The sequence below is a fragment of the Lepidochelys olivacea genome, assembly GCF_965140295.1.
Source record: "Lepidochelys olivacea isolate rLepOli2 genome assembly, chromosome: 2".
Classification (NCBI taxonomy): domain Eukaryota; kingdom Metazoa; phylum Chordata; order Testudines; family Cheloniidae; genus Lepidochelys; species Lepidochelys olivacea.
In genome coordinates this window covers 237,635,324-237,657,910 of record NC_140412.1, presented here as the reverse complement: position 1 = coordinate 237,657,910, position 22,587 = coordinate 237,635,324, and the positions used below count along the sequence as shown (strand labels likewise).

The 22,587-nt window shown below is 44.9% G+C and overlaps 1 protein-coding gene across 4 annotated transcripts in view; it reads left to right on the top strand.

Moving 5' to 3' along the window:
* MASTL (microtubule associated serine/threonine kinase like) overlaps window positions 1-22,587 on the top strand; it is a 47,588-nt gene that overhangs the window by 16,182 nt on the left and 8,819 nt on the right. For 3 of the 4 annotated variants that reach the window (XM_084618383.1, XM_084618381.1, XM_084618382.1), the window contains exons 6-9: window positions 29-173; window positions 1,957-2,129; window positions 2,756-4,003; window positions 6,342-6,480. In XM_084618383.1, the coding sequence (XP_084474509.1) occupies window positions 29-173; window positions 1,957-2,129; window positions 2,756-4,003; window positions 6,342-6,480 (1,705 nt within the window). Of the gene's footprint in view, window positions 1-28; window positions 174-1,956; window positions 2,130-2,755; window positions 4,004-6,341; window positions 6,481-18,634; window positions 18,751-22,587 lie in introns of all 4 variants that reach the window. The other variant, XM_084618384.1, reaches the window with a different exon arrangement.

The following is a 22,587-nucleotide window of genomic DNA, read 5'->3' as shown; positions in this document are numbered from 1 at the left end:
TTTAATAAAGTTTCTATCATTTTGATAGTACACTCCAATCGGCAGGAAAATGCAAGGACCTAGTTCAAGTCCCATGTCTACTGATGCTTTGCAATTTTCCCGAGAATTGGTTTCTCCCATGTCTGTTGGCCAAAAAGATTATACTCCTGTTTCGAATAAACTATTGAAGTCATGTAAGTACTGAAAATATGTAAGTATAACAAGTCATGTAATAAGCAATGCCATCAACTTGCAGGTTTTTAACTTGACCAACTGTTTGAATGGATCCAGTCATGGGGCTTACATCTCTTCCAAAAGACAATACCTTCAACAACATGATGCCCTCTAACACTTGTTACTCCTGGGGGAATTATGTGCCAAAAAAAATTCTGTGCATAATATTTGAAAATTCTTCAAATTTTATTGGTCAAATAATGTGGAGGCTCCAGTGTGGCAGTGGGGAGCCCAGGCCACTAGGTGCACAGAGGTGAGGGATCACACTGCAAGCCTGCCCACACCCCCGGAGACTCAGGCTCAGTGGTGAGGCTGCACCCGACCCTGACACTACAGTGCAAGGCCCAGACCTGCGCCAGAAACACCCCGGGGCCCTGTCCCTCCACGGGCGCACCAGCTATTGTCAGGTGGACTCAGCTGGGCAGGATCCAAGTACATGGATGGGTTTCATATGGGGGGGGATCCAGGTGAAGGTGGTTGGGGCTCAGCAGGGGGGAATCTGGGTATGGGGTTCAACGAGGGGGTCTGAGTGCAGTTGGTTGGGGCTCAGTGGTGTGGGGGGCTCATCGGGGTGGTCCAGGTGTATAGGGGTGGGGCTCATTGGGGTGAGGGGTTGAGTGCAGGGAGCTTCAGTGAGAGGTGGTCTGGGTGGAGGGGTAGAGGTCTGGATGCAGGGGGGAGGGACTCGGCAGGGGTCTGGATGCAGGAGGGGTAGGGCTGGGTGGAGGCTTAGTGGGGTTGTGGTTTGGGTGAGGGAGGGTGAGGATTGTTAGGAGGTCCGGATGCACAGGGAATGGGCAGATGGGATAACAGCTCCCTGTACAGGGAGCCCTCAACTCATGGCTGAGGAGTGATAGGAGCAGGAAGCGAGGAGAGGGGATGTGGAGCCTGGGGAAGTTTCTGGGGGTGGGTCTGACCTGCCCACGGCCGCTCTGTGCTCCCGCTGGGACTAGCAGCTGGGGCATCCCCAGCAGCAGGCGAGGTTCATGAGTGGGGGTTGTTTGGGGGTGGAGGGATCTGGATGCATGGGGGAGGAGTCTGACCCATGCACCTCCTCCCCCCACCATCACACACAGTGATATACCTCTCTGTTGGCTGCTCTGGGTGCCCAAAACTGTGCACCCGCACTGCTGTTGAGGAGGCGCATGACCGCTCTTGCAGCTTCCTTTTGTTTCCCCATCGGAAAGTAAATTTTCTGCGGAGAAGCAAAGAAATCTGCAGCAGACGTGAATTCTGCATGTGTGCAGTGGCACAGAATTCCCCCAGGAATAACTAGTCTGGGTTGTTTGTTCAGTGCTGACTCCAACTGAAGTGTTTTTCCTACTGGATCACTAATGCCAGGTTTTGAATCTGAATGTACAAGCCAGTACATATGACAGTACACAAATGACATATTTAAATCAAGAAACAAACACTAATCCAGAAATGTTACATCACATTTGCAGTGCAACTAAGTTAGTGTTGCTTTGGGTGCCTTAAAATTTGAATAGTCTTTGGTGTCTTGATATTCCAAAACAGAAATGCAAAAGATGGTCACTGCAAAGCTAGTGTTGGTAAATCATACCTTTTCAAAAATGAAGAAACTTATTGTACAGGAGAGGTGCTGAGAACAATTCCTACATCACTTGAAATTATGGATGATTATTTTCAGAGTCGTGCTCAGATTTGGTATGAAGCTGGTTAATGTACACTACATATTTCAGTCAAAATTTGAACTATTATTCATTATTTTTCCTTTCAAAGGTCTTGATGTTGCTGCCTTAAATCCTGGGATGCCAGTGAGGAGTTTAACTCCAACTCTCCTTCAATCTAGGAAGAGATTTGGTACATCCAGTGCCAGTAGCCACTCACGTACGCACATGTCCAGTATGGAATCAGAATGCTGTAGTAGCCCCAGGTGGGAGAAAGATGTACAGGTCAGGACTACTTTATTTCTCCAAGATAACTCGTATAACAAATGTAAGGGTTCCCATACACTGACCATACAGCTTTTTGAAGCACTTTCCCACTGCCCACTCCTTTTCTCCCTCCCCCCAATTACTCCAAAGGCTTAGGTAGAATGGGTTAGATACACTTTGAGTAGCTCTGCCCGTGTTCTCTTTCAGCCAAATGCTCATCCTGAGCAGCACAATGGGAAAGGAAATTAGACTCCACCTCCCTACTGCCCTGCAGCAATGGGAATGGAAGAAAGCCTGCTGACAGGAGACCTTAGCCTGATCCTGACTCAGCTTTGTAATCAATGAGGCTAACAGTTCTGGGGGCATAGATGGCCAGCATAGTGGGCAAGCTTCATTTCTAAACAAAATCAGACTGTCACAATGGCTGATTCCTGTTTGATTTTTTCAGTTACTTGTTTTTTAGAATACGTTTGTAGTGACTCTTTGTAATCCGATGTCGTAATAAATGTTTCATGTTAAATTGCAGTTTTCCATTAAGGTGGAAATAAAGTATTTTCAACCCAGGTCATGAAAGGGCATATTTCTGTAATGCTGTAATTTTATAATTCCTAGTATTTAAAAAAAATTAATGTGCTTATTTCCAGGAAACTGAAGATATACTGTGTTCTGGAACAGGCAAAGGAAGTAATAATGCATCAGAAAAGCTTTCTAATACACAATTACTGAATGCAAAAGACATTACAGCCTTAAAGAAGAAGGAACTTGAGTTTGCCATCTCTCCCATTGGTAGCAATGACTCTGGCTGCAGGCATGATGCAAAAATTGAGCATTTTGATGGAGGGGACACTCCTGTGACTGCATCAGATGTGAAAGATCTAGTCAGAAAATGTCTTTCTGAAAATAAGGCTTGGGAAGAAAAACTTGTTGTGGAAAGAACTGGTGTGGCTAATGAGACAGGAAAATCTTCCAATCGCCAGCAGTCATGGTTGGTTGACCCTTCCAAATGCATCAAAGAGGAGGACATTCTTGAAAAGCCAGGTGTAAAAAGAAGCTTTGAACTAGTTGACACCAGTCCTTTTCAAGAACTTAACTATGTCAAAAAAAGCAATGCAGAATATAAACGCGGCTGTCAAATCTCAGAATTTCAGGCAAACCAGAGCACAGGTTTAACAACGGAAATCCAGTGTTTAATGCTTTCTGGTGGTGGAGGTCTACAGGAGACCCATAAAAATGAAGAAAAAGCTAAGGACTCCATCTATAGGAAGCAAACATCAGAAAAGTCAGCTACTCCAATAATAGCTAAGAATCTTATGCATGAGCTAAATGCAGATTGTGAAAAAGACAGTAAAAAGGAATATATTAACTCTAGTTTCTTATGCATTGATGATGAAAAACCTCTTGGAATCTTGAGTGCAGACTCTGATTTATCCTTCCCTGAAATTTCTGTTACAGAGAGTCATTTAGAAAAGCAGCTTTCAGACCTGGATAAGAGTATTAAAGAACTTTCCTTTGAGGAGTCAAAAACTGAGGACATGTCAGTAATGTCGTCCTGTTGTAAAGATGCCTCACCAAGAGGTGAGGAAGAGAATATTGTCCAGGACAGCAAGCCTTTGTGCCATGAACAGGATAACGTCCTGAAATGTTTGGTTGAAACTCATACTGACATAATCTCTTCTCCGTCAGAGGAGATGATGAAAACATTGAACCTCCTTAAAAAAAATGTTGTAGCTTTTCGAAGTTATAACAGTCCAATTAATGTGTCCAATGCATCTGAGCCATCAAGAATTAGCCTGGCTTCTTTAGATGTGATGGATCTCTCTCCTGCTTGTAGTGGCTCTTACCCCATGGCTATTACCCCAGCACAAAAGGGAAGATCTTATAGGGTTTATCAGGTATGTGTCCAAGTGTTGTAGTGGTAACTAGTATGTACATGTGTTCATTGATTAAATTATTTGATATTATAGTATGAAAGAATCGAACAAAGGCAAGCAGAGAGAGCTTTTCAAAAGGTCAGACTTCGAGTGGATGCACATGCATTGCCAAAATTATTGCCTTTCAGCAAGAGTGTAGCGACACTCACTCATCACCCACAATTTGGCCTCTGAAAAATGCTGTCTCAGTCTGCCCTTCTGCAAGGGAAGATCCTTTGCTCAGAACTAGGCAAGGACAATTAAAAAGGGATGTACTCCTTTACTTTTGTCTCACTACACACTCTTGGAGCAGTGAGACATTTCCTTTGGGCCACTTATTGTGGGAGTCTTTAGGTTTTCTGTTGGCCTGTGTTTGTTTCTTGACTCTTCTTTTCCTAGTGCAGTATGAATGCTGCTGAGTGTTTGGCAGTTGCTGTTCTGCTTCATGTTTTGTCTCCCTGTGTTGTTGATGCTGTGATGCATTCTGTCCGTTTCGATTTAAGAGCATGTCACTATGACTGATGCAAAGAAAAACTTCTGTATGCAGGGTGTGAAGTTTTCATTTTGACTGCAGTAATCCTAATTATATTCACAATTATATAAATACATAAGTTTACTGTTGAAATATGTATAGCCCTGCTGTCTGGACTTTAGAGAAATCACTGTTATATTAAGTAGCCCATAGGAGGAAGGAACAGTAAGACTGTGTTTCAGTCCCCAGTGGCTGCTATTGTATTATTATTGGGTGTTATGAAAGCTTAATCTAGTAATAGTAACTGTAACTCTTGCTAGGAAGGGGGAGCTGATCTAGGAGAGAGGGAATTGTTTAAATGTTCTCAGTGTTAAGCAGTATGTGCTGAATGTCCCTGGCAGACTAAAGGAGAATATTCAATGTATTAACTTTTAAAAACCCACTTTTTCTTTCCTTGAATATCTGACCTTTTTTTGGATTGCTAGCTCCTGCTTTACTGTGAAATCACATCAACCATGAAACTTAGCTGTAGCATGGAGTTCAGCCTGCACAGAGTTAGGGCAGCAACTGCTTTATCTTCTATACAAGGTGGTCTTACAGATTTTTTTTTTAAATAATTTTAGACTATACATTTAGGTATAGAATTTTTATGTAGTAAAACTGAATCCTGTAAAGTCAACCTAGTATTAAAATGGGACCTATGTGCCTTTCTGTGGGCAGGTTCTGTTGCTAATATGACAGTAAACATAGCGTACATTGGACTATTGCATCAAAGATAAAGTTAGGGATCAAGTGAGGTCTACATATCTGGGACTTACGGGAATCTCTATTCTGAAAAGTGATTATGTAACATACACTGTGTTTATTCAGTAGCATCTGCTTGTTTTAGTGGAAAAAAGTAAGATTTTACTCTGTCAATCGTTAAGTGCCAGAATAACTATGGAGAACGTATTGGATTATCTTCAAGCTCATGTCAACGGTTGTTAATGAAGTACTGTTTTAAGGCAATTAGTTGAAATCCAATTGTCTTCAAATAATGCACTGTGCAGCTGCACTGGAAGTAAGACTCTCATAGGTTTAACACTGGGCAGAATTTCACCTGCAGAATCTTTATTACTGAAGATTAATATATAGCTCAAAGAACCCAGCTTGACTTCCAGATCCCAGGCTGTCAACAGGGCAGACAACTTAAAAACAACAAAAGCCATATTACAAGTAAACAGAGTAAATCTGGGATGTAATAGCCATGGAATCCCATGATGCCAAATTCCAGTTTTTAGATGAGCGTTACAATTTAAGATATATTGAATACATATGCATATATATCCACTTTAGCCTGGTTATTGAACACACATTGCTAAAAGCTGAGGCTATCTGGACAATCCCCAGTATAAATTACCTTTGAGATTCATAGTGGGAGGAGTAATTTTAATGGCTGTAAGAAGACTGATATTCTTTCATTTATTTAAGGAAAATTGCTTTCTATGACTCCATGACACTAGAGCAGTTGTTCAGTTAGAATTCTCATTTATAGTGAAGGAATGAGACTCACTCATTCTTATGCTTTGGGATAGTTGAAATTCATTCAGCAAAAAAAGATGCAAAACCTGTTGCAGTTCTGACTGCAATTTGTTGTGTGAAGACTGGGCAATAAGCACACTTTTTGGAACTTGGAAATAAAATACTACTAATGTATAAGTTGTAAGACGTATCTTTGATTCATATGAATTATTTAAATCTTAAATTAATTGCAGTCCTAGCCAGTATTTTTACTGGGAGGGGAAATAGACTATTGGCTCTTTGTATAACATTTGTATATGAAATCTTTTCTCTGTTCTTTGGCATAAGACGCCTAATCAGGGAAATGCTGACACACCATATAGGACTCCAAAGAGTGTAAGAAGAGGGGCTGCCCCAGTGGAAGGTGAACGCATTTTAGGAACCCCAGACTACCTGGCACCTGAGTTGCTATTAGCAAAGCCTCATGGTAAGAAATATTTTTATAAATGCAAGAATGTGACTAATGTTTAAAACACATTTTTTAGACACTTGGGGCTGGATTTGTAAAGGTATTAAGGTGCCTAAAGATGCAGATAGGTGTTTAGGCGGATCTTCAAAAATGCGTAACTTCCATTGATTTCAAAGGCAGTTAGGTGCCAGGAGCTCTTGAAAATATACCTAGGTGTGCACCTATATGCATCTTTACATGCCTAAATACCTTTGAAAACCTGGCCCTTGCTCCTTAATTTTGGATTAGGCATTTGGATATTTTCAAAATCTAGTCCAGAATTAGAGGGATGTTGAAAAGTGGCTATTACAATCATATTTTCTCATAAAATAAGTTTCATTCCATTTATATCAGAGAGCCAACTTGTGGATTTAATGAAAATCATAAAAATACACATTGATTCAGTGCAGTATTTCCATTGAATATTCAGGCGGGCTGATTGCGTCACCATCTTTATTTTGAGTGGAAAAATGGTAACAGATTTGAAGACTTCTTAAAGGAAACAAAATATCTCCTTACTAATCTGGACTAATTGGGGTCTGATCCAAGTCAATGGAAAGAGTGCCTCAGACAAATTGCAAATTAATCTTGCAAATTAGCAAGGAAGCAAACAAGCACAATTAAAAACAAAAAAACAAGGCTCGTGCATCACAAAATGTGTTGAATTCATTTGATGATTGTACTTTTATTTGCTATTGAATTGTATACTAGTAGATTTTCTGTAGTATATTTTGTAAAATTAATGAATTAGTGATTTCAGACCTCATATGGAACTCTGCTATTCAATCTGTATTGAGAAATAGGGAGACCATTAATTTGTGAATCACCAGTTCATACATAAATGATAGTGAAGTTCTTCTACACAACTAAACTACATTGTTTCAGTACAATTAAAATACTAGTTATTCTTTTAACATTATAACTTAAATAGCTAAACAAATATTTCCTAAATAAGAATATGATGTAATACTTTGCACTTCTACTTTCACACAGTCTTCCATCTCCGGATCTCAGAACACCTTACAAACATTAAATCTCAACATCCTTATTATGCGGCATAATCTACACATTTAATGAAGGGGAAACTGAGATTCTTCTTTGAGTGCTTGCTCATGTCCATTCCATGATAGGTGTGCGTGCGTGCCACGTGCACAATTGCTGGAAATTTTTACCTTAGGGGTATCTGTAGGACCAGCTGTAGTGCCCCTGGAGCTGCATGTGTATGCACCAGTATAAGGGACACCGCCAGCTCCACACCCTCTTGAGTTCCTTCTTGCCGCCCATGATGGTTGCTTGGAATGATCCCTCATGCTCTTGCAATGCTTTCCCAGAGGTTTGGACTTTGTAGTCTATTGTATAGTAGTATATAGTTATTGGTCAGTATTAGTGTATATAGTGTGAATAGTGGTCCCTGTCGTTGAGGGACTCTCGTCCCAAGGGCTGGGCATGCCCCGGTCCCCAGGCTTCAAGTTATGTACGTCCTGCAGCAAGCCCATGCCAGTCAGTGACGTGCATTCTCACTGTCTAAGTGCCACGGGGAAACTTGTGTTAAAGAGAAGTGCCAGATTTGCAGAGGCTTCAGACCACGCACTCATGGAGGCAGCCCTCAGACCAGCCTTGGAGCCAAGTCGCTCTGAATCAGTGCTGAGCCCTTTGGTTTCCATGTGAAGTGCTGCACCAGCACCATGCTCTTCCCGGCACCGTTCTCCACCCCTGGTTCGAAGGAAGAAGTATAAGAAACACCAAGCCAAGAGAGGGTGCTCTGCAGTGCTGAAGAGGGACAAGTGGGAGTGGCTGACACAGTGAGACCCATGCCGGTCTGCTCATCCTCCCCAGAGCCATAATTGGCTCTGGCAACTCCACCTAGAGCACCATGTCCAGTCTGGGTCCCACTTCTGACTCCAGGGAGCAGTCATGGAACCATGAGCCTACAGGCCCCTTTGACTCTTGTGGCTTTCCAGACAGCAAAGGATATGATGTCCCTCCCAATCCCACCCACCCCTCAAAGCCCCCTGCCAGCCAGGGCTACTGGGGATATAAGGGATCAAGAGTCGGTGCGCTCCATTGGAGCACTGACCATCATGGAACTATCCAGAGGAAAACCTTCCATGATCCTGCTGCAACGGTCTCCAACCCGTCGTCTGTCACTGGTTCCCCAGCACCGCCTGGAGGCGGAAGCGGGTATGACGCTGCCATTGTCTCTGAGAGAATAATCCTCTTCAGAGTCTGAGGGGGAATCCTTCACCCTGCCGAAAAAGTACCAGTACGCAACCTACGCATCAGACTTCGGTACGGCCCCGCAGCTGGTGCTTGACCACCAGGCCACTGGCCAATGCAGTGGCAGTATTGGAACCCTTGGGAGTTTCCCTGGTACCGGGGCCCCCTTCCCATCATTCATACTCAGTGGTGTCCAAGAGGCGAGCCACTGTTTCGTCCCATCTGGCACTGGACCCTGACTCCACTACCAACCCCGTACAGTAATTCCTCACTTAAAGTCGTCCCGGTTAACGTTGTTTCATTGTTACGTTGCTGATTAGGGAACATGCTCGTTTAAAGTTGTGCAGTTCTCCCTTATACCATTGTTTGGCAGCCACCTGCTTTGTCCACTGCTTGCAGGAAGAGCAGCCCATTGCAGCTAGCTGGTGGGGGCTTGGAACCAGGGTGGACCAGCAGCCCCCCCATCAGCTCCCTGCTCCCCTAAGTTCCCTGTGCAGCAGCTGCCCAGCAGGCTACCAATTGCCGGCAGTTCAGCTGTCCCTCCCTCCTCTGCCATGTGCTGCTCCTGCCCTCTACCTTGGAGCTGCTCCCGGGAGCCTCTTGCTTGCTGTGCAGGGGAGGGAGGAAGAGGGGGACTAATGTCAGGGTGTCCCCCTCCCCCTATTCTTGCCCCCCACTTACCCCTTCTCCATACAGAACAGGGGGGAGACACAACAGGGTTCAGGATAGAGAGAGCTGGCCGCAGCTGCTGTCTCAACTTCCTAATCTTTTTAAAGGCAATGTACTTAGAGTGTGGTGTCAGCATACTTAAAGGGGCAATGCGCATCTCTCTCTCTCTCTCTCACTCACACAGGGTGTGTGTCTCTGTATCTGTCTGCCATGCAGTCTCCCCTCCCTCCATTCATGCTGCCTTGTAGAGTGTGAGGCTACATTAACAACAATGTGTTAACCCTTGAGGGCTCAGCCGAATGTTAGTTCATTGTTTAGCAGTAAGGCATTCCCTGGGAAATGTCCCTCCCTCTTCCACCCTCTAACTTCACCACCTCAACCAAGCTTCACAATCATCATTGCTGTGTACAGTATTAAACTGTTTGTTTAAAACTTTGTATGGTGGGGTGTTAGGTTCCAGGGAAGCTAATACCCCCCATTTACATTAATTCTTAGGGAAAATTGGATTCGCTTAACGTTGTTTCACTTAAAGTCGCATTTTTCAGGAACATAACTACAACTTTAAGCGAGGAGTTACTGTACCAAGGTCCCAGAAGTGGCCCCAATGGAAGTGATGCAGGTGGAGCAGGAAGAAGCAGCCCCTCCTCCAGTACTAGCCTCTCCCTAGTCATCGCCATATGAGGTGATCGCAGGCCCTAGTAACCTCCTTCCACCAGATGACTTCAAGGCCCATCAAGAGTTCCTGAAACAGGTTGCTGCAAACTTGGCACTGAAAGCTGAGGAGCTGAAGGAGTCTGTGTACAGCTTAAGTGATAGCCTGGCTGCAGCAGCTCCCTCTGTTAATGAGGTGGCATTGGAATCTGTCAGAGTACTATGGCAGACCCCTTCATCTCTGCCCCATCTCAAAAAGGGCAGAGAAATACTACGTACCGGCCAGCGGGTTCAAGTCCCTGTACTCGCTCCTATCACCCCCCCAGGGTCCTTGATGGTGTTGGCCGCAAACGAGCAGGACAAACAGGGCAGTTGAGCACTACCTCAAAAAATTGGACCTGTTCGGATGCAAGGTTTCTTCAACTGGCAGCCTCCAGCTAAATATCTCTAACCAGCAGGCATTGCTGGGGAGCTACGATTTTAACCTGTGGGACTCAATGGCCAAGTTCAAGGACTCCCTGCCACAGGAATCAAGGCAGGAGTTCATGGCCATCCTGGAGGAAGGCAAGATGGTGGCCAGGACCTCCCTCCAGGCAGCTCAGGATATGGCTGACTCAGCAGCCAGAACAATGGTGTCAGCGGTCACCATGAGGCGCTACTTGTGGCTCCAGTCATTGGGCATCATGAAGTGCAGCAGTCCATCCAGGACCACTCCTTCAAGGATACCTCCCTGTTCTCCAAACAGACTGACTCCAACCTTCATGACCTCAAAGACTTGAGGGCCATGCTTTGTTCCCTTGGTCTTTACACACACACACACACACCCCCTCAAGGAATTATTTCAGACCTCAGCAGCCTCCTAGGTTTCCAGCGCCTCCAAGGCAAGAGCTCTATAAAATAAAGGCAAAGGGCTATAATGTCATCAACCCCTACCTTCTGCCTCCGCTTCTCAGTCGCGCTCACGTAGGTACTGCAGCGGGGCCAGGCAGGCCTTTCGAAGGTACACCCGAGGATGGTATATCAGACTGGGCTCCAAATCTATGCCCCCTTCCACCCAGTGTGGTCTTACATAACATCACACCGCTGAGTGATCAGCACTGTAACAGTCGGTTACACCCTCCCGTTTTCGTCCACCCCTCCCTCCCACCCCCGTCCTTCTTCAGACACCCTTCTCACAAACAGCTTCTCGTCTAGGAGGTGCAAGCCCTCTCATGTGTGGGACTTGTTGAGGAGGATCATAAAGATTTGAGAGGGGAGGGATTTTACTCCCAATATTTCCTAAACCTGAAAGCCAAAGGGGTCTACAGCCCATCCTGGACCTGTGTAGCCCAACAAATATATCAAGAAACTGAAGTTCCACATGGTATCCCTAATCTCCATCAGTCCCTCCCTGGATCCAGGAGACTGGTATGCTGTTCTCGATTTGAAGGATGGTTATTTCCACATTTCCATTTTCTCTGGGAATGGGAGATTCCTCAGGTTTGTGGTGGGCCAACACCACTACCAATTCACCACGCTTCCCTTTGGCCTGTTGGCAGCCCCAAAAGTTTTCACAAAGTGTATGGCAGTAGTTGCTGTCTTCAGACATCGAGGAGTACAAGTCTACCCATATTTTGGAGATTGGGTAATCAAAGACCTCTCACAGGTTCAGGTTCGGTTCAGCACAGCATTGGCATAGTATGGGTCACCTTTCAGGCTCTGGGTCTGTTAATAAACAAGCAGAAGTCAACATTGGTCCTGGTTCACAGAATAGAGTTCATCCGGGCAGTACTCAACTCCACCCGGCCAAGGTCTATTTACCAAAGACCAGATTCTGAACTATATCAGACCTGATCACCCAGCTCGCAGGCCATCCTTTTACAACTGCCCAGGTCTGCCTCAAACTGTTGGGTCACATGGTGGCATATACCTATGTGGTGCAGTGCACGCGACTATGATTCAGACCCCTACAGATGTGGCTGGAGTCAGTCTACTCCCTGGGCAGACACCACTTGGATTTGGTACTCACAATTCCACTGCCCCATCCTAGCTTCACTGACTTGGTGGAGAGACCCATGTTCTGTAATGAAGGGGGGATCCTTTGCCACCTGCATCTGTTGGTAGCCTTGGTTTTGGACATGTCAGACTTAGGGTGGGGAGCCCACCTCGACAATTTCAGGGTCTCTGTTGCAAGGAAAAACTCTTCCTGCCTGTAAATGTCAGGAAACTCAGGGCAATACGCTTGGCTTGCCAGGTGTTCCTTCCCCAAATCTCAGGCAGGGTGGTGGAGGTCTTGAGGGATAACATGGCCTCAACGTTTTACATTAACAAGCAGAGGGAAGCTCGCTCTTCAGCCCTGTGTCAAGAGTTCCTCCAGCTCTGGGACTTCTGTGAGAAGCACGCCTGTCATATCAAGGTGTCACCTTATGGGAGCCTGGAATGCATGGGTCACCTCAGCAGGTGCTTTTTCTTTCACCATGAGTGGGCTCTTCACCCGGAGGTCGCCAGTGTCTCATCTTCAGGAAATGGGGACCTCCCCAGGTGGATCTGTTCACCACCAGACAGAACGGGAAATGCCATCAGTTCTGTTCACTGTGTGGGCTCAGCAGGGGCTCCTTCTCTGATGCCTTCCTGCTCTCGTGGGCAGACTGCCTACTATGTGCCTTCCCACCGATCCCCTTGATTTACAAGGCCTCTTAAAGATCAAGAGGGACAAGGTGAAGGTTATCCTGATAGCTCTGGTGTGGCCATGCCAACGTTGGTTCGGCATGCTTCTGGACCTCTCAGTGACAGCTCCACTTGCGCTCCCACACCATCTCAACTTGATTTCACAAGACCACGGCCAGTTGCTTCACCCTAACCTCGCCTCCCTGCACCTGGCTCGCATGGCTGCTGCATGGCTGAACCCTGAAGAGCAGGCCTGCTCAATACATGTTCAAGAAGTCCTGCTAGGTAGCAGAAAGCCTTCCACCAGGGCTACCTATTTAGCTAAGTGGAAACATTTCACTTGTTGGGTCTCCAAACGGAATCTTACACCATCCTGGTCTTCTCTGCAGTCTATCTTGGATTATCCGCTCCATCTAAACATCAAGGTCTGGTTCTCTCTTCTATTAAGGTTCACTTGGCAGCCATCTCGGTCTTCCACCCTCCAGTGCAGGGCAGATCAGAGTTCTCCCATGAGATGATGGTCCGGTTTCTCAAGAGCTTGGAAAGACTCTGCCTTCAGGTTCGTGACCTGATTTCCCCATGGGACTTAAACCTGGTCATGTTGAAGCTCATGGGGACTCCTCCTTTGAGTCATTGGCATCTTATTCTTTACTGCTTCTCTCTTGGAAGATCACCTTCCTGGTGGTGATCACTTCGGCCAGAAGCGTCTCCAAGATCAAAGCACTGACATCAGAAGCCCTTATACGGTGTTCTTCAAGGACACGGTCCAGCTGCGCCCCCATCTGACATTTCCTACCAAAGGTGGTGGTGCAATTCCATAACAACCAGGACATTTTTCTGCCTGTCTTATTTCAAAATCTCACAAGACCGCTGAGGAACGTCTGCGCCATACATTAGAGGTTAGGTGGGCCCTGGTCTTCTATATCGAGAAAACTAAGTCCTTCCACAAGTCTATGCAACTCTTTGTAACAGTAGTGGAAAGGATGAGAGGGTTACTTGTATCATCCCAAAGAATCTTGTCCTGGCTAACCGCCTGTATCTGAGCTTGCTGCAGGCAGGCAAAGGTCCCACCTCTGGCCATCGTGACCACTCTCATTCCACGAGAGCTCAGGCTTCGTCAGCAGGTACCAATCCAGGACATCAGCAGAGCTGCAGCATGGTTGTCGATTCATACCTTTGCATCTAACTATGCCATCACACAATAGGACCGCGACCAGGCCAGTTTCGGGAGAGCAGTGTTGCAATCTGCATGTCCATGAACTCCAAGCCCACCTCCAGGGGTACTGCTTGTGAGTCACCTAGCATGGAGTATGCATGAGCAAGCTCTCAAAGAAGAAAAAAGTTACTAACCTTTCATAACGATTGTTCTTTGAGTTGTGTTGCTCATGTTCATTCCATGGCCCACCCTCCTACCCTGCTGTTGGAGTTACCAGCAAGAAGGAACTGTGAAAGTGCGGAGCTGGCAGCATCCCTTTTACCGGCGCATACGTATGCGGCTCCAGAGAGCACTAGAGCTGGTCCTATGCATGCCACTAAGGGAAAAAACTCCAGCAACTGTGCACGCGGCACACACACACCTAGCATGGTTACAAAAGATTAGTAACCATTTTTTCAGAATGATTTACTGAAGACCATGCAGGAAATCTATGCAGACCTAGGAATAGGAACCACTGGTGAAATCCAAGCCCCATTGACTTCAGTGGAGCCAGGTCTTCAACCCAGAACTCTTTACTCTCTAGTGCTTTACCTAAATACCATCCTTCCTCAAAATATTTTTAGGTTTGGTTAAATTAGCTGTTGAACCAACTGTTAATTTATAGAACTTGCCTTGCAATTTGAAGCAGTCCTGATTTCCATTTTTCTAGTGGTAAAGCAAAATTCCAGCCCAACTTTACATAATAAAATTGACAAGAAGGGGGAGCTTCCTGTTCAGTTATTCTTTTTACTTAAAACACTTAGTGTGATTTACTCTTTGTAATTCGAGTATATTTTACACTGGCATTTTTTTTAAAGGTACTGACCTATAAAATTGTTTCTTTAAAAATGTAAAGATTAGCTTTCCAATACATAGTATTAATAAGGCATCTTCATTGTTTGTTTACTTTTATCCCATATAGTTGGAGACCCAATAAAATTCTGTCTGGCTTCTGCTACTGGTATTTGTAGAGTTCTCCAAGTTAGAGGGTGAAATGAGTTAACAAGCAGAAACTAAGAAAGATATGTTCTTCTTTGAGTGCTTGCTTATGTCGATTCCAAGTTGGGGGGGGTGGGGGTGGGGGTGTGTGCTGCGTGCACAGTCATCGGAAGGTTTTTCCCCTAGTGGTACCTATTGGGTTGGCTGTGGAGCCCCCTGGAGTTGCACCTTTATGGCGGCGTATATAGGTCCCTACCGACCCACCACCTCCTCAGTTCCTTCTTAACACCCGTGATGGTCATCAGAGCTGCTTCTCTTTCTCCTATGACAAGTGATTTTCTTTGTATCCTGTAAATAATTAGTGTTGTAAAAATAGTATTATAGTAAGTTAGATAAGTTCCTGTTTAGGGTCCCCCACCACCATGTTCTTCCCCTCCCAGGGACCAAGGCATGCCTTGGTCTCAAGGGTTCAAGGATGCTGGTCCTGCCGGAAGCCTATGCCCAGAGGCAACCCCACAACTCTTGTTTAAAGTGCTTGGTAGAAGCCCACCAGACCAACAGGTGCAAAATCTGTAAAGGCTTCCACCCAAGAACCCAAAAGGAGAGGGACTTTAGATAAAAATTGCTTCTCCTGGAGTCAGCTCTCCATCCTCAGCTGGCTCAGCCCGTGTCAGACCCGAAACAAAGCACTTTGGTGCAGAGCGCACCGGCCTCCATGAGAGAGCCTGGGGTACTGAAGAGGGACTTGGGGTCTAGAGAGCCTCAACACCGCCACTCTCTGGCACCGAAGACCTCCAGTGCGGTTACTCAGCACCACTTGCATTCGCTGGTGACGCACAAGAAGCAGAAGAAATCCGATAGAGGACATTTGCCCACAACTAGAGCAGTGGAGCGTGAAAGCGTTTAGTGAAATACATCCCGTGCTGGGACATTCAGCCCCTGCTCCAGTTAACCGGCACCATCAACTCTGGCCTCGCAGGGAAGTCCTTCGACTCTGGTGCTGGTGGACTCCCCTGCACGGGAGAGCCAGGTGGAGGAGTTGGATCTTCGTTCTACCCTGGACACATTCGAAGCAGCCAGGGACCTCATAGCTATGACAGCTTCACAGTCCCCGGCACCGCAGAGAAACACTGTGCCTTCCAAGGGCAAACTGGCCATGATGCAGCACCAGTCACCTTCCCTTCGGCACCACTCCCCGCCACTGCCTCATTTGGCACTGCCATGGTCACCGAGAACAGAGTCCTCTTCAGATTCAGAGGCGGAATCATATGTGGCGAAACAGAGCCAGCACCAATTGAGACAGGAGAAGGGGCACCAGTTCCCTATGATGCCCTGGCCACCGCAATGGACCCTGTGGACATACCACCAAGCCCAGGGACCAGGCTCTCTGTTGGTCACCTCAGAAAGGTGGGCTCCTCCGACATCATCAATAGCCAGGGTGGATTTGATTTAAATCCAATTGATTTAAATGACTAGTCAGGAAGACTCGATTTAATCATGGATTTCTACATAAAAGTACGTTCTTGGTGGTGGTTATAACCTTAATACATATTCTTCACAACTCGGAGATAGATGTAAGTTTCATTTTTAGAAGGTACACTACATTTTTTTAAGTGACTTATTTTGAAAAGTTTTCAGATTAGTTTTACAGCTATATCAGAAAATGAATTATTGTTTAGTTATTTCATTTACCAAAGATAATTGAAGCAGATAGTTCATCTCCCAATGACTTCATAAATAGCTCCAATTCAACAGGTTAATCATTAATATTTGGAGGATTTTCTTGCCATGCTGTATTAGGAGGAGAACATCACCAGACAGATATTTAAATTGTTTTATTTAATTAAAACAATGTTATGTATTCTGGATATTTTTTCTTCAACAGCAAACATATAATATTTTAACAAAACAAGCATATGAATTTTTGAATGTAGTTTAAACATTCAAGTTTTTTAAAATCAGGTTTGTTTTTTGTTAAAATTGTTTTTAACTAAAATAATTAAATGAAATATTTAATATATAAATCAACTGTGTCAGCGAGGTTAATGTATAAATATATATATTAATCAACTGTGTCAGCCAGGTCAACGTGAGAAACTTAAAATATTGGTTTCTGCAGCTAACTCAGTCGTCTTCACCTTTCATTTTCCTATTTGTTCATAATCTGGAAAAGAAAAAAGCTTTCTTGCTTTTTCAGGTCCCAAACTATTTCTCAATTTGGAATGAATTAGCCCAAAGGAAGAAAATATTCTTTCTACACGGGCAGAAGAAGCTACTGCTGTTAAAAGGTGGCAACGCGACCTGATTTTCAGTGGCACTCACACTGCCCCAGGTCCTGGCCACCAGTCTGGGGGGCTCTGCATTTTAATTTAATTTTAAATGAAGCTTCTTAAACATTTTAAAAACCTTATTTACTTTACATACAACAATAGTTTAGTTATATGTTATAGACATATAGAAAGAGACCTTCTAAAAACATTAAAATGTATTATTGGCACGCGAAACCTTAAATTAGAGTGAATAAATGAAGACTTGGCACACCTTTCTGAAAGGTTGCCGACCCCTGCTTTAAAAAATCATCAAACATATATTTCTTGAATGGTTCACTCTTAGCTCTGAAGTTTATTATAGTTGGCATTATGGAGGGATGATTGCTCGATGTCCATGTCCTAGCCAACTCCCCTTCTTCAGCAGTTAAGGTTTCATCCGGGTACCAAGTATTGAGAATATTTGCAAAAAAATGAGCTGCAGATAGTGCTTGTCCCGTTCTTTTTTTTTTTAATGCTTGTAATTTAACTCTTGTCATTGCATATTTCTCTTTTTAAGATCTCACTCAGTTCCTTCCAAATTTCAACAGCGTCAGCAATAAAACAGCTATTTCCCCGCATTTTATTCAAGCCTACAGAAATAGGCTTCAGAGTACTCAGCATGTGTTCAACATTTCTCTTGCGCCCAATGTTGAGAACTTTGGCTGTGACCGTGCCATCTATTTTTTTCTCACGATTTTGTTCACAAACTGTCATCAGATTAGGCCAGTTCTCGATGTCGTGCTCAAAACAGTCCACTACTGAGTTCCAGCGCACGTCTTGTGGGAGAGTTAGCTTGGTTCCTCCCACTTTTTTCAGAGCAGCTGCTGCAAAGTGGTTGTTATGGAAGTAATTTGCAATTTCAACATTAGCCTTTATTTCTGGAACACCAAAATCTTTGGCTAGGAGGTGCATAAAATGAGCTCTGCAACCGTATGTTATTAACTTGGGACTCTCTTCACTCTCTTCAAAATAATTTCTTCTCATCCTGGATACATTTGCAGCATTGTCTGTGACCAAGTTGTGTACTGGACATTTGCATTTTTTTCCCCCCAAAGTTTGTTATAGCTTTTACTGCTGCTACTTGTAAGTATTCTGCTGTGTGTGCATTTCCTGATGTATCAATTGTTTCTGCAAGGAAGACATTCCTTTCTTCTGTTGTCACACAAACACATACAACAGGGTCATTGTGGACATTGCTCCACCCATCAAGACTCAGGTTAACAATTGCACCCTCTAGACCTTTAGCACACTGCTCAATTTCTCTTTCATACACTTTATCCAGCAATTTGCCTGTAACATGTGCTCTGTTGGGTGGACTGTATCCTGGTCTTACTGACTAAACCATGTTAATGAAGTGTGGGTTTTCAATCAAATGGAAAGGAGAGTTTGTTGCATAAACAAACCGGGCAATTTTTTCATCAATTATCTTTGTAATCTGCTGGTTCTTATCACAAATTTATCTATGGTTGTTTCTGGATGATGGAGATTTTTTTTCTTTCTGCTACAGGTGATATACTGTGGCTATGTGACATACATGATGTGACTGAAACACTATCATTGGAGATAACTCTGAAACTATAGAAAATGATGGTGATCTTGAAGGTGGATAGTCTTCAGAATCCTGTATGTTGAGGATCGATTCTCCTAATTAAATAACTGCATTGACTTATTTTGTTTATTATTACCATATTGCTCATTTAGTATTACTCATTGCATTCACTGACACTCAGTACTACTTTAAAGGTGAAATTGTAAAAGGAAGATCTACCTATTTCAGCTATTTATTTTTTATCACAACTGCATCTAAAATTATAGTACATGAGAATTCAAGAATAGTCCAGAAGGAAGACAGGCAGTCCTTAAGAAAGAAGTATGAAATAAAAAAGTTTACCAATCTGAAGATCCTGCATGTTCAGACATGTTCCTTTCATCATCTTCAATGCAGCTCCCTCCTGAGAAGGAACACTTCTTATGATGTTTCATTCAGGCAAGCAGCTCTTGCATTTCTTTCTTGCATGGTTTGCATTTTGCACGCATGCCTTTCTTACCCTCAGGTAGAGGAACTTCATTAAAATATTCTCAAACTGGGTCTCTTTTACAGTCTGCTGCCATTATAGGTTTTCCCTTCTAGTGAGAGAATAGTATGGTAGATCTCAAATCAATCAAGGCTACACTCAAAGACCTCTAGACTTCTGGAATATGCTGCTCAAACAGTTTCACTTTTGTTTCTACTGCCTGTCCCTCGCTTCTCACACTTATCTCCAGATGACTTCTCCTTGTCCGGATCTATTCCACCCCCAACAATCTTCTATTCATTGAACTTTTTGAAACTTTGCACTTTTAGAGAGAGGTAAGGGGTTGACTCTGTGTATACAAATTTGCAGAGGGACAATAGGGTTCAGGTCTGTTATTTCTCACCTCTACATATTATTTATTTTAAAATATTTTTGCTGTTAACAAGCATGTTATCTCTGGAGACACAAATCTACAGTTTGAGAACTGCAAAACTAAGCATCTGCGATGGTATCTTCTAGACCAGTGGTTCTCAAAGCCAGTCCGCAGCTTGTTCAGGGAAAGGTCCTGGCGGGCCGGACCGGTTTGTTTACCTGCTGCGTCCGCAGGTTCGGCCGATCGTGGCTCCCACTGGCCACGGTTCGCTGCTCCAGGCCAATGGGGGCTGAGGGAAGGGCAGCCAGCACATCCCTTGGCCCGCGCCACTTCCCGCAGCCCCCATTGGCCTGGAGCAGAGAACCGCGGCCAGTGGGAGCCGCGATCGGCTGAACCTGTGGACGTGGCAGGTAAACAAACCGGTCTGGCCCGCCAGGGCCTTTCCCTGAACAAGCGGCGGACCGGCTTTGAGAACCACTATTCTAGACTGAGCACTGAGTCCCATTGGGTAGATAGAAAAATTAACCTAAATAATCTATACAGAAGCCTTTGGAACCCCATAAGATTGGGTCCTTAATCCATGGACTATTGGAACTCATTTACAAAACTTTTCTTAAATGTTACATGTATATATTGTCTCATACTATAGAATTAGAATTTATAATCCCTATTCCATGCTGAGATCTTTGAGCTATAATGTATCTTAATTAAAACTATCTTTAGATAGGTTTTTTCAAAAAGCTTTCATCAAAAAAATATGATTTTAAATTAAAAAAATCTTAAAAAAAAAAAAAATCATTGATTTTTTTTATCCACCCTGTCGATAGTTCAAGAACCACCACAGGGCTGAGAAGGCAGCACTGAGGCTGGTGCCATCGTTGGCACCATGCAAGAGGCATCAGCGTAAGATGATTTCCACGAACTGCAGGGACAAGAGGACCCGATTCCGCTACGAGCATCTTCCCTTGACGAGGCAGTGGTGGGCTCATCTGCCACATTGCCATCTATGGACAACAGAGCCCACCAGGAACTACTCAGGAGAGTGGCTCAGAACTTGGGCCTCCAGGCAGAGGTGGTGTCGAAGGAGATGGACCCTATGGTGGATATCCTGACCCCTGAAGGTCCTTCAGTGATGGCCTTACCCCTGATTAAGACTATCCAAAACACCACCAATACTCTATGGCAGACACCCACCTCTCCGTCTCTCCCCGTCCCAGCCAAAGGGGTTGAGAGTACTTTGTATCTGAGGGGTACGAATACCTATTTACTCCCCCTCAGCCGGGCACATTAGTTGTGGCGGCCGCAAATAAAAGAAAGAGGTCAGGGCAGTAGGGACCAATGCCCAAATGTAAAGATGCAAAGAAGCTGGATATCTTCAGCCATAAAGTCTATTCTACTGAGGGCTCCAACTTCGCATTGCGAATCAGCAAGCGGTCCTCATCCGCTACCATTTTAATTCTTGAAACATTCTGACCAAGTTTAAAGAGTTGCTTCCAACTGATTCAAGGTCAGAGTTCAGGGGCATCCTCGACGAGGGCAAGGTCCTAGCAAGAACCTCTTTGCAAGCCTCTCTAGACTCAGTGAACTCGGCAACTTGTACTATGTTAATTGCAGGCTTTGGGCCTCCTGCACAAGGTCCAGAAAACAATTCAGGACTTGCCCTTCAAAGGATCAGGGTTGTTCTCGGAGCAAACGGACTCCAAGCTCCAGAGTCTTAAAGACTTGTGAGCAACGCTAAAATCTTTGTGGCTTCATACATCCACAAAGGAAATGTTTCAGACTGCAACCTCCCCCACACTTCTATCTTGCTCATCGTAGGCAGGATTACAGCAGGAAGTGTGGCAGGAATAATAGGCAAAGGCCACCTCAGCCCTTTTCTAACCAAGACCAGGGCTTGGTGATGCAGTTTTTGGCCCCCAAGCAAAACTTTTGAAGGTGCACCAGACCAGATCCTGGATCCTTCCCCCTGTTTTGTGAACCATCTGTCCCATTTCTACCAGGCCTGGGCCTGCATCACCTCAGAGCAATGGGTCTTGCGCATGGTAGAATTGGATAATCTCTTCAATTCTGATTCCTTCCTCCCTCCCAACCCCCCTTCTCCATCACTCTTCAGCGAGCCTTCTCACTAGTATCTTCTTATATGGGAGGCACAAATGCTCCTAGAAGTCGGAGTGGTAAAGGAGGTTCCTCAGGAGTTCGTGGTTAAGGGGTTTTATTCACGGTATTTCCTAATCCCAAAAGCCAAGGGTGGGCTCCAGCCTATTTTAGACCTGCAAAACCTCAATAGATTCATGAAGAAGTTGAAGTTCTGCATGGTCTCCCTGACTTCCATTATCCCTTCCCTTCATCCGGCAGATTAGGACACCACCCTCAATTTGAAGGATGCGTACTTTCACGTGTCCATAGTCCCGTTCCACAGGCAGTTCCTCCAGTTCGTGGTCAACAACACTCATCAGTTTACGGTTCTCCCCTTTGGCCTATCAGTGGCCCCTTGCATGTTCACCAAGTGCATGTCGGTCGTAGCTGCCTTCCTGAGGAGGTGACAGTACAAGTATTCCCATACCTAGATGACTTGCTAATCAAGGGCCATACCAGAGGTCAGGTGGAGGAGCACATGAGCCTGATAAAGTTGACTTTTGACAGGCTCGGCCTAATACTGAATGTGACAAAGTCAACTCTAACCCCCTTGGCTCTTCTAGACTCCGGTAAAGCCAATGCATTCCTCCTGGAATCGCATTTTCTGGCACTGGGCGCCATCATAAAGGACTTAAGATGATACCCCACTGCCCTGGTGCGAAATTGCCTGAAGCTGCTCGGTCATATGGCCGCTTGTATGCATGTAATACAGCATGCGAGACTACAGCTCTGGCCTCTTCAGGCCTGGCTTGCTTCAGTGTACAGACCAAACAGAGGCCACCTAGAAAAGATAATCACACTTCCTCCATTAGTTATCGAGTCCCTCCTATGGTGGCTCAACTCACAAGTAGTGTGCATAGGAGTACCCTTTTCCAGGCCCTAACTCTCGCCGTGTCTAGTTACAGATGAGTCAGCGATGGGATGGGGGGGGGCACA